The 12,407-nt window shown below is 37.6% G+C and overlaps 1 protein-coding gene across 3 annotated transcripts in view; it reads right to left on the bottom strand.

The window, feature by feature from the left end:
- SPAG17 (sperm associated antigen 17) overlaps nucleotides 1-12,407 on the bottom strand; it is a 121,681-nt gene that overhangs the window by 49,159 nt on the left and 60,115 nt on the right. For all 3 annotated transcript variants that reach the window (XM_064519484.1, XM_064519492.1, XM_064519487.1), the window contains 5 exons: nucleotides 11,243-11,476; nucleotides 9,910-10,021; nucleotides 9,241-9,369; nucleotides 6,630-6,743; nucleotides 2,410-2,621 (listed from right to left, as the gene is read on the bottom strand). In XM_064519484.1, the coding sequence (XP_064375554.1) occupies nucleotides 2,410-2,621; nucleotides 6,630-6,743; nucleotides 9,241-9,369; nucleotides 9,910-10,021; nucleotides 11,243-11,476 (801 nt within the window). The remainder of the gene's footprint in view (nucleotides 1-2,409; nucleotides 2,622-6,629; nucleotides 6,744-9,240; nucleotides 9,370-9,909; nucleotides 10,022-11,242; nucleotides 11,477-12,407) is intronic.

The following is a 12,407-nucleotide window of genomic DNA, read 5'->3' as shown; positions in this document are numbered from 1 at the left end:
CTCCACAATACTTGCAGACTCTCAGTCCTGTGCCCTCTACACTAATAAGGATACTCTCTGTCTTTCAGAGTTTTTATAAAAATATCAAAAATTACTGGACCTAAGACATTCTAAACCAAACAGTAAAAGGGCTTTTGGAAGAAGAGGAGGAACTTTTTGATGCACCCTGAAAGACTTTTAATGGTAGAGGGATTTCTTTGCATAGGTTTTGCTTGTATTGTACAATTGCAGTAAGTTGTGCTAAGTGTTATTTGGCAACTCTCTACACCACTTTTCCCCCTCAAGCTTTTTAAATACCTAGTTAAACTTGTTGAAATTAGGTCAGCAGGACTGTTTGTGGGTATGGACAGAATCCATGTTGAATCAAGAGCCACAGCATTACCTCATCCACTAGATACCATGGCAGGAGCATAGTTATTTTGTGTTTAGAGAATCTTCCAAGGACATTCCTACAGTTCTCAGTACCTGTTCATTCTTGCCTTTCTAATTACTCAGTTCCCATATTTGCTGTGTGCTGGAAACGATCTTCTGTTTTGAATAAACCTGCTTGGCATTTAACCCTTCACTTACATATTGCCCATTCCATCCCCTTGTATAGCTCAGCCCAGCTCTGTTAACAGGATGATGATGTCTACTCAGCCTGCCACTCACTTGCCAAGGGAGCTCAGAAGATACCTGATAAACCTGTGGTGAGTGTGATTTTGAGAGATGCAGACAAAGTAATCAGAACAGACAAAAGACCAGTTTTCCAAGACATAGTTCTGAAAAAGGAATGATTAGATCTTTAGACCAGAAGCTGGTCAAACCCTTTCAGGCCAATGTGCAAGAAAATGGTAACAAGAACTGAAGTAGAATTTCATGAAGTGTCTTTGGAACTGGAAGCCACCACGGTTGGATGAACTAGTGTTCATTTTCAATGGAGAAATTGTGAGGAGCATAACAAAAGAGCAAATAGAGCAGGAACAGATAGCAGACCTACTGCCTGATGCCAATACTCACTTTGTTTACATGCCACCTACCATTCTATGGAAGACGCAGCAACCAAGAGAGAGGAATGACTGGTTTACTGGAGGAAAAAAAGTCATGAAAGATATTACATGCAGCAGGTTGGCATTAAATTTGGCTGAGGGTGAGAACCTAAGCACATATCTAGAAATGATACTCTCTTTTGTAACTTGATCGCTAAGCTAAAGAAGGAGAGCTTTTTATCAAAACTAGCATTAAAGAATTATCCCAGACAGTATATTTTAGGGCATTAGTGCTATGTGAAAATGTTTATGGACCTCATTGCTTTGTGCTCTGACTATGCCTATTTTCAGAAGATTGTCCTGTCCTAAACTGAGTTGGTGTTGACTAAATTGCTTCTCAATACTATTAATGTTTCTTTCTCCTCTTCTCTCAAGTGCTGTTTGGAGAAAACAGTGTCAAAATAGAAAAGGGAACAAATCAGTTCAAATAGCAAACTCCTGAATCCACTTTCAGCATCCTGCTACTATTTCCTCACACAGTTCTTTAAGAACTTTTCATGTAAGTGATACTCTGGCTGGTCTGTGAGATCACTGGACCAGGTAAAACTCTTGTGGTTGCCTTAAATATTCTGCCAATAGTTAGCTAATGACCTGATATAATTTAGGTTAGTCATCTTGCAGAGTGGAACCATGACCCATTTCTGAACTGATATGTCCTCCCCCACTCACACATTTTAATGCCAAAAAATCTTCTCATAGAGACCTGTGGAAGAAGTTCAAGATAACTGCTGGTCATTTCTGATCCACAGGCTCCTGTGAATCCTGTATCACTCTGCACTAATTGTCCCATACCAGAAATTCAGAATCTGCTTTTGAAATGTCATCAATCCTTTCCAAATGCCTATCCTGCCGTAGAGATACTTCAGCCATAGGCAAAAGCAACTGACTCAGTGGCTCCCTGGCTTGTCTCCAGCTGCAAATGTTCAAACTGCAGACCAAGTTTTTGCAAAATCATTTCCACTAAATTACTGGTTGGGTAAAGATATTCCAATACAGGTTCTGGAAAGCATGGAGAAGTTCCCCTACTTGATTAAACTAAAAATTCATTTCTAGAGCAGTTCTAGTCAGTGGGATATTAATAATGTAACATGTAACTGTAAAGCCAAAATGGACACAAATACATGGACCATGGAAGACACACTGGTCTACATCACAGGATCTTAAAGGCTAGCTTCATTAGCAACTGCCAATATGCACATCTGTGAACAAATGAAAAGAGTAAAACATTCCTCTAGAAGCAACATATGTTGTTAGGCATTTGTAAAGGCACAGCTCAAAGCTCTCAGAGGAACACATGTTTCTGTCACCTAACTTTATATATTGGCATTGTTGGGTTGTTTAATTAATTTCCACATTCACTGGATAATGTCTGTTCTCTCACCTTTCCTTCTTCCTGCTTTACAAGGTCTTCCAGTGGTGGAGGGCTTATTTTACTATGGCTCCCTTTTGTAGACGACAGGGATTTTCCTGATTTCTGTTTGACTGATTTATGACTTTTTGCTGAAGTTGATGTAGCAGAAGGAGGAACGACAGTCGGAATATGAACAGAGGGGATGTTCAGAACTGCTGCTAAGTCAGGATCTGTTTCATCTTCTAGGGAAGGGAAAAACAGTATCTTTAAAGCAATAAATGAAAGTCTCATATATGTAGACGGCCTCCTCCTGTTTTCAACAAAATTGTATACACTAAGTTTTATCTTAGAAATAATAAAATCAGTGGCATCAGATACAGGGACTGAGTATATGAAATTATTTGGAAAATCTTTCCATAGATGGACTACTCATCAGTGAAAAGGGAATCCTGAAATGGTTGTTTCCTGTAGCTCATCATTTATCTCTCAAAAATAGAAAATAACTTTTTTTTTCGATTTACCTCCAGCATACTTATATAACTGGAGACATTTTGAGTCTAGGGTCTAGGAAAAGATCAGTGTTACTATGCTTTATCACAGACTGATCCAGCATGGACCTACTCCAGCAGTTTTAGGCTATGTAGCTCCATTTTGCTGTAATGACTCAGAAACATTCTGATGATGTAGTCTTTCTGAGACTCTCCCAATTCTTAAGCGCCAAGCATTAGGCAGGAAATCAGTCACGTTGCCTTCCAAAAGTCTGTACTGAAATAAAATTAATCAAATTAAAATTTTCTATAAAACAATTTGGTTTCAGTGAACTGATATTTGTATTTAATCAGAAAAACCCAGTCAGCTCTAACCCTAATGCTTTTTTGATACACTTTTAAACCATCTTTTCTTGCTTGAAGTTAGCTTAAGTCCCAAACCTGCAAACTCATGAAATAACAGCTTGTTTCTCATCTAGACAATTCAAGGAATTGTATTTTTGTCTGTTTTGGAAAACTTGTTACCTGAGATGGAGCAACTTATTATCCGTATCTTAACCACACTCATATAGATCACAACCCAAAAACAGCAGTGAGCAAAGCATGAGGATCTCAGAAACCAGCTTCTGAATATATTTTTTATTTAAATAAATGGCTTGACTTGCTTAGCAGTTTCTAAAAGTATGAAGTTTAGCAACAAGACAGTTCTTCGCAAGAGTGTCTTTAGGAAGACTTCCAAAAAACCTTTTTTTGTTTTGTTTCTTTCAATGAACAATGTTTTCTAATGTGAAAATTAATAAATCAGGCAAAAAAAAAATACCCACTCAATGACAAATTACAAGCAAAATCACATCCAGACAAAGAAGGAAAGAAATGCATACAGAAGCATGTTTATAGAACCATTCTACTTCCGTAACGCAGAGGAAGTGTTAGTAAACCTTTGGCTGAACAAGAAAAGAGGCAGGGCTGAGTCCACGTCCATGTCTGTTTCTAGAAAGCTTGCGGCATAAATGCTTTTATTGCTGCAGACAAGAAAATGCAGAAGCCACCTCAGAAATAAAGTTCTAAACTACCAGAAAGGCTGCTTGCATGTTCAGGAACATTTGCCTTATGAATGATTCTGGATTTATGGGAAATGCAAGGTGACTCAAATTTCAAGATTCTAAGGCTTGAAAGAACTTTTAGATCAGCTAGTGATAAACTCCTATTTAGAAGTTCATGGGAAACAAGCTGCCCACTTTAGTTTTTATCTTGGTGCCAGTATTAGGGAAATGCACTGATATCTGAATATATCCATGAGGCTTAGTCTGAAAGGAAAAGCTAGATCACTACACAGATTTTTGAAATCCTCATTTCCATTAGCTCACTCTATGAGTGAAGCAGGTGAATCTAATGCTGTGTTAGGTGGCTCTATTCTCAGATACTGACATTCATGCTGCAAGTCTTTTATGGCTTTTGGAAGCCTGAGGAAAGGCAAAAAAAAATGTTTTGCTTGTAATATGCTAGTGATAAAAACTCAGCTAATTATATAAAATAGGAAAAGTTTAAAAACCTCCATGGGGTCATGCTGGTATACATTTATTGGACAGCACGGCCGAGCAACAAACAGCACGGCCGAGCAACAAACAAGCAGTGGTTCCCCTCTACCTGTGGACAATGAATAGAAATGGCTGACCAGTAAACTTTGACTGAGATATTGTTCCATGGAGAAGCAGAAGTAGGATAGCTGAAATGAAGGGCTCTGAGACAACTGACCTACAAAATCACTAGTGAATGTGGTCCATCTTGTCAGGTAAGCATAAATATCAGTGAGAACACTGCAAATCAGATGCAAGCTAAATCTTACCTATAAGCAAACTTTTACCTATAGTGAGGGGAGGTATCAAGCATCCATGCTGTGAAGTGGAGCATACTCAGTTTGGATGATATTACTTTCCAGAATGCTGAATTTAGGAATAAGAGCTGTTATAGGCAGTTAGATTCTTGACCCCTGCAGGAATCTCACCTACCCATTTACTCTGGTTGCCCTAAAGAATGAGAACACAAAGTGTCTGAGGGTAACAACAAAAAAAAAAGTAGATTGCTGTGGTTGAGGGAAAGTGTTCTTAGAAATACTGAGAAAAAGAGAAATTCTAGAGAACTGTCAGATTAAGGAAGGTTTCCTTAACATGGATCTCTGGGATCTCAGGTTCCTTAATGCTTATCTCTAACACTTGAAGTTGTACTCTCATGATTTGATCAAAGGCACAAAGAGTAAGTGCAAAGGTTATCTAATATCCAGAGGCAAAAGCCCCACAGGTGACCATGCAGTGCCAGATTCACAAACTGATGAGGAGCTTGTTTCTAAGTCTGGCTGTAAGGTGGGCCTGAAGTTAGGTTTTAGTCATGCTAGAGAAAACAACTAATAATTAAAAAACAGATTTAAATGAACACTCAAATTAAACCAAGAAATAAAAAAGCATTTTGTCATCATCTTAACTTCCCCAAAAGGAAGATGGAAAAGATAAAATGAGAAAAACAATAAGGAAAATGAGAATTAGAGACCTTCCAGAAACTTATTTCATTAATGCAGGGAAAATAAATTATTTCTGCCCAATTTAACCAGTCAGTGGACAGGAACTATGGATTGCACAGCATACTGTTCTGCATGAGGGATGGATGGTGTATGAGCATAGTCTAAGCCAGAATTTTTTTGGTCAGAATTTTCCAGAGTACTTGTGATACAAACACCCACAAGGGGAGTGTAGGCATAAGTAAGCAACTACAGGAAAACTGCAAACAATCAAGGAATGCCAGTCAGCAGTGCTGCACTAAACCTCAACATGGTGAAGATTATTCTAATGTAGAGTAGGAAGCTTATGGTACATGTGAAAAAGCCTGAATATCACAGATGACACATAGATGTTCAATAAAACATGTCTCTCTTTTATGACATAATACAAGAGTTTCTACAGTCCACTACAGTGTGGCTACTCTTCGGCACAAGTTTAAAAAATCCTTTTCTTGTAATTCATTTGAAAAATGTATTTGAATAATTAAAACTGAGTGTATAGTCAAACGGTTTACCACAGTCTTCACAAAGATGCATTCAATTAAATGTTTTCATATTTCAAGAGCTGAAAAATGCTGGGATTATTTTCTGATCAGAGAAGGGTTTCACTTTTATCCGTATGATGGTTTCAGTGGCCTTTCAAATGTAATGGAAGCAAAAAGCTCTTGGTAAAAGCAGACGCTACTTTCACTGTGGTTTTGTGAAGCAATTGCTTCCAGTTGCTGAATGTGTTTATTGAAAGGCTGAGAGAAATCCCTCATTATGTCTGCACAACTGTAACCTAAAGTCTGAGTCCTAACATAAAATGAAAAGTTCCATAATCACCTATATAAGTTAACAAAAATATTATTTCTTGGAAAGCCAAGAAGACTCCTCAGCAAATCACATTTTCTTTGGCTCAAATTAATTGGCTGATTTTTCTGGGCTACTTAATAACAATACTTGCAAGTTTCTCCCTGCACTGCTGTGTTTTCACAGTAAGTAAAAAAAGCATGAAGACCTCCCTCCATTTTGAAATTTGAAACATAAAATATTCTTGACAATGTAATCTCATCTCAAGTCTTGCTAAAAATTCCCCACCATGTAGCAACAGCTGTTGAGAAAGGCAGAATTGCATGCAACAAATTATTGAGTTAAGGGGTATATGAAAAAAATTAAAAGAGAATTCCCCCTATGGTTCTCAAATATCATCTTCTATTTGCTTACTTTACCTGCTGTCTTCCCTGTAGGTCCATAATAGCTCAAGGACAGCTGGATTCCATTTTCCAAGGTGGCTGAAAATGATCCGAACTTGCTCACAGTTTTCTTTTGATTTTTCAATTTTCCTTTAAAAAATTAGAATTAATTTTAAAGATAGCAATGCATATCAGAACCATCTGACCTGCAAACCAATGACTGGTGTGAACAATGGCACCTCAACATGGATTAATAATTTCTAAAATAGATTAATAATGGACTGGGGAAAACTTTATGAGAGTGATCCCTACGGTGCATTGCCTGTCATGCCACTCATGGGGCAATGTTTGGTGTAATATAGCTGTGGTTCTTCACCTACAAATTGCATTCTGATCAACTAGGTGCGTAAGAATTGGTTTAATAGCAACAACCAGTGAAAAGTCTTTCCGAATTTGAACAGTAAAGGATCCTAGGTCTGGACTCAATGGTCCTTTGCTCTTTCTCCTATCTGCACATGGGCTACTTGGCTGACAAAAAAGCTAAACTGCTCTTTCCTGTCATATATAGTCTATGCAGTAATAAAAGATACTGTCTCTTAGCTATTGTCACAGGAACTGTACCTTGAGGAGAAGGTAAAAGAAAGGAGAAAAGTTCAGAAATTAGATCCAAAAGTATCTCTGTACCCTTGGATCTCAAGTAGAACAAGTCCAGCTTTGGCATTAGTGCAAGCTGATCAGGAGAAATCTTCACATGGGGTGGGGGAAGAAATGCCATGTCATGAGTACTTGATCACTGAAAACCACATGAACCACCCAGAGTAACAGCGCAGACACAGTGACACCGGATCCTATTTTGCCTTTAGCTCAACCCCTACTCCCCTTAAGGAAAGGTTCTGCTAGTACCAGGAAGAAGAAATCCTTGAGATTTCCAGTACAGAGAACAGCTTATCAAAAAAGCAGCAGAGAAGACTCACAAAAGAAAATTAAGGTGGACACCAAACACCTAGCTACCCCCAGTTCTTCCATCAATAAGGTACACATGCTGAGACCTTGGCTGATCCTGTTTACTGTTTGACTTTGCAATGTTCATTGGTGACTACTATCTGCAGAATGTTCTTTCATCATTTTGACTGCATCAACTGATTACCACTGTACCATTCAACCACTGCCATGCATCGAATCAGAGTTGATTGAGTCTTTGCCTGCCTACTGCCTTTCTATAGCAGACTCCTGTTCTACATAGGAGGAAAGCCTACCACTGGTGCCAAATGAATCCAACTTGCCTCAGACTGTGGCACATTGTGATTGAAAGTGCCATCTGAAAGACCCCAAAATGCTACAGGACCGCTTTCAGAAGGGCAGAGAAGAAATGTCTCATCTATGGAAGAAATGCAAATTTTCTATTCACTCAATCTACTATTACTTCATTGGTGACAGCTGCTGCCAAGAAGAGGAGCAGGATACTTTCTAACACTGAAGATGAAAAGTGGTAACACATCCACCAAAGGTTATACTTTTCCATTACTCTTCAGCATAAAATGAACATATACTTAGTGCTTTTGATCAAATACATACACAAATTGCCTGCAAACTGGCTTCCTTCTTGGAATTGCTTCTATCAGTTCAGAAAGAATTTGGATTTGATACCTTCTGAGTGTCAGCTGACATCATGGCAACCAGCAAGAAAGAGATGTTGCTGAAATGCAGAAAGATTTGCTCATACAGCAAAGGTCTTGAGGAGGCACTACTGCTACAATAATTTGGCCTACAAAAGGAGGTTCAGTTCAAAGGGGAAAACCTTTCCTTTCAAGGGCAAAAATGTATGCCTTCCCAGCCACATTAAGATCTGAAGGAGTCCTCCACCAACGAAGAAAATTCTTTGAAACAGACAGCAATTCTTTTCAGTGATTTTCTTGCTTCAGAAAAGAGACTAGTTTGCATTTTTTGATCTGCAGTGTGCTTGCTTCTACAACTTGATAAGATCTCTGGATGGTGTTTAAATCAGCCAAGTGGAATTTTATTTAGCCTTGTGTTTCTCAGTGACTGGGTCTTATTCTGATCTCAGCTATGTCTCCCCAGATAAGCTAGCATTTCACACAGCATGGTTCAGAAGGAAAGAAGCTGCAGTGGTTCATCTTTGCCTTCTCCTGACTCAGAGAATTCCAAAGGTTATTCCAGCTCTAACAAGTTGGAGTTGTTCTAAATCTGCAAGCTTCTAAGACTCCCCAAAAGATTATCTTAATTGGAAGTGTGGTTACTGAAAAAATATTTCTACATCTTCTCTGGATTTATAATCAAGTCAGGGAATTGTAAAAGAAATATGAGTGGCTAAAATAGTCCACATTTACTTATTCTATTTTCTTGATGAGTGGCACTAATAGCTAAACAGTTTACTTGCATCTTATGGTGGAATAAAGCCATGCATTCACAGAGACTGACATCTTTGTAATCTTGAGTCATGTCCAATAACATCAGTTCCTACCCACATTCTTCATTTGAAAGTATGTGTCTATTTACTGCAAAACTGAACCTATCAGCCTTCTGCAATTAGTAGAAATTTATTTCATTTTACTTCATAAGGTTTGTATCCAATTACTAAACATGCCAAACTATTAATTATGCATAGCAGTGATGTTAACCCACTAACCTGCTTTAGTTTTCTGTTCTTCATTCATTTCTTGCACTTCAATTTCTGTTAAATTTTTCTTGGGGTCTGTGATATGAATGAAGAAATTGTGGTTGTCCTTTACCACCTTCACCTTTACCAAAGTTAGACCTGCAAAGCAATGGAATTCAATTATTGCTCCCACCAGGCTTCAGAACTCTCCCAAAAAACCTGCATCTGCAATTATAATATGCTAAAAAAAGAAAGTTGCTCAAAAGTGAACTGAATTGCTTAGTAGGAGAGCAAGAGGACAAAATTAAGGTTAGTTGAGTTTAGTCTAAATATTCAAAAAACTTCCTGACAATGATATCTGATAGGCTGCAGAATAACTGTGTTACCTAGATACACTGCATTTGACTGAAAAAATTATTGGAACATGCATTCCTGTAACACCCTGCATTGTTGCCATTGAACAGATAAATAGGAATTGATTTTTCTCCATGTTGAATTTTTTGATACTTTATCTATCAATTGTTATAATACCACAGCAAAATATAAGTAGTGACAGAGACTAATATGGAATTATATGGCACTGTCACAATGTCTTTAATGAATTGCTACTATTGAAATGTGAAAAGGCATTTATGGATAAAGAAACTATGCCATAAGTCAGTAAGAGTCGAAACAGATTATAAAGAATAAAATAATCACCTTTTATAAACTTTATCTTTTCTACTTGAATCTGTCCTCCATCAGATGGGAAAAGATACTGATTGGTTCCTGATACTTGAATGAGATCCTCCCCTGTATTGTAACCAAGAAACTGGAAAAAGAAGTTTTAGACTATAGGTAAATTATAAAGGCAGAAGATCTGAAAGAGGCAAACAAAGGACAGATCATCAAGATCACACTCTTCTGGTTAACATTTTCTGTAGACGTTTAATTAATATAATCATGACTTTAATAAATACATGGTGTGTTATGTTCTACGCTTTCCAATTCGCTTCATTGTTACTAACTGAAGTAACCTGCTACAAGTGAGGGCAGAATCTGGTCCTTCAGTAGTATATGGAGCCACCAGGGGAATTGATGGGTGGCAAGTAGGCTAGAAGCTTAATGTCTGATGAGAGGGAAAGAGAAAATCTGTCCAAGCTCAAAGAGACAAAGTATTATTCCATGGGATCTGTACATCCCAAATGGGATAGATAAAGATTCAGTTTTCCACCCTCTAGATTTTGGAACTTAGACGTCATAAATCTGATTCTTAGAAAGCTATGCCTTCCGAATAGCCTCAAATTGGCAAAAATTAGTGTACTCAAGTAAGTTCAGACTAAAATATTATTTATCTGTGAAGTCTTGCTTTATAGGTCTATAGCTGCACAGTTTGTAGTGAGAAGAAAACCCTGGAGTGACAATATTGGATACAAGGCTTCGACTGCAAATATAGAGCAGTGCAAACTTCCTTAAAACTGTCTGGACACAAACAGTGAAGAGCTCCCTTGTAAGAAATATCTCTCTGTTAGTATAATAGGCAGAATAGCTTGTGTTAGGGCACTCCAACAACATGAATTCTGAAACAGGAAATGGGAGAAACAGTGAACTTCTTTTATTATTGAATTCCAATGTGGACAGCCAAAACTTGTAATAGGTCTAGCAATCCCTGACCAAGGCAGTTGGACCAGGTCTTTAAGATCCCTTTTTTCACCCTGTCCCATGAAAGTCACACTTTTAAGCAAAATTCATCCCATGAATATATTATCCATGGGCAAAAAAATATGACTATCTTCCCATTCATGTCACATACATAAAAAAAAATCCACATTAGTAAGACAGTTTGATGTAGAATAGCCTTACACATCAGAAAGCTCTTTCCAAAACTTTTAGGAAAGGATCAGCTACTGAAATGATAGAGTTAAACAAGACATAGTTAGGCTTAATTTGCTTTGAAGTCCAGTTTCACAGTGGATGATAGCTTGGCTGGAATTTTGACTCTATATAAATAGCTAGTCCTCTCCTAAAGCTGTGCAATAATATGACTCTGTACCTTATAAACTTTCTCAGGAGGTGGTTCTGGGATGCTGGAATCTTCCTCAGGTTCAAGGGCTTTTGCTGGCTCATCTTTAATTTTCTCTTTGGAATATTTCTTCCTGGAACCTTTACTTTCTTCAGGTACTATTGTCTCCTGCCCTTTCTTTTTACCCTCTGGCTCTTCTTTTTTTGCTTTTTTTTCTTCCTTAAGTTGTTCTTCTAGTAATTGATCCTGCTTCTCCTTCCAGGCCTATATAAAATGGTAGGAATTCAAATGACTGATTCTGTTTATATTACAAGACACTTCAGATATGCATGCTGATAAGAGTACAAGTAAACAAACCCAAAGGAACTTTGTTTCCTTTGGGCTAAGTCACTCATATGTTTTACAAACTTGCCCAATTTTACAATACTATGTACCATTTTTTGCATAAAATTACTACTTTATTCAAGCCACAGGATCAGTCATTCTTGAACATTGGAGAGCTATTAGATAATTATTTGTATGATACACATTCAGTCATTAGTGAATTACTCATTTTGTCATGCACTTCTCAACAATGCTTATTACCATATCAAAATGCATCACTGAAATTAGCTTATTCCCAAAATATAACTGTGAGATAAAAGGCTTTTATTCTTTTACAGAAAGAGGAATGAGATACCAATGTCAAAATTATCAACTTGTATCAGAAAGGCAACACAAGACAGCTGAGATTTTCCAGAGTATTTAGCGCTCTGCAGCATTTTATGTTCAAACCACACGTTAAGCACTAGCGTAACTTGAGCTAGACCAGCTGAAGTTGAGTACCCAGGAATTAGTTAATGCCATTTGATATCTGTGTTCCAATATCAGTATTTTAAATGCAGAACACTATATACTGTAAGAAAGATGGGAGATACTACGGTTGTGAGGAGTCAGAAAAAAAGCGGGGGGTAGGTCATTAAGATAGATCTTCCTTGTGTAATGGATAGCGCCAACAGTAAGACTTACAAAATTTGTGCTTAACTCCTACCTCTGAGGTATCGTATTTATATTCCTAAATTTCAAAGAGATTTAGACAGTGAAAGTAGCAGTTGGGTACATAAGTACTTCCAAGAATCTGGTTCTTATGTTTTCATAGCTTATGACCAGAAAACGTCAAGGAAATTAGGATGTTATCCCATAATTGTCCTTTCCT

Source organism: Dromaius novaehollandiae, chromosome 1 (genome assembly GCF_036370855.1).
Source record: "Dromaius novaehollandiae isolate bDroNov1 chromosome 1, bDroNov1.hap1, whole genome shotgun sequence".
In the NCBI taxonomy this organism is placed as follows: domain Eukaryota; kingdom Metazoa; phylum Chordata; class Aves; order Casuariiformes; family Dromaiidae; genus Dromaius; species Dromaius novaehollandiae.
The sequence above is the reverse complement of the archived record's forward strand: the minus strand, read 5'-3'. Positions and strand labels throughout refer to the sequence as shown.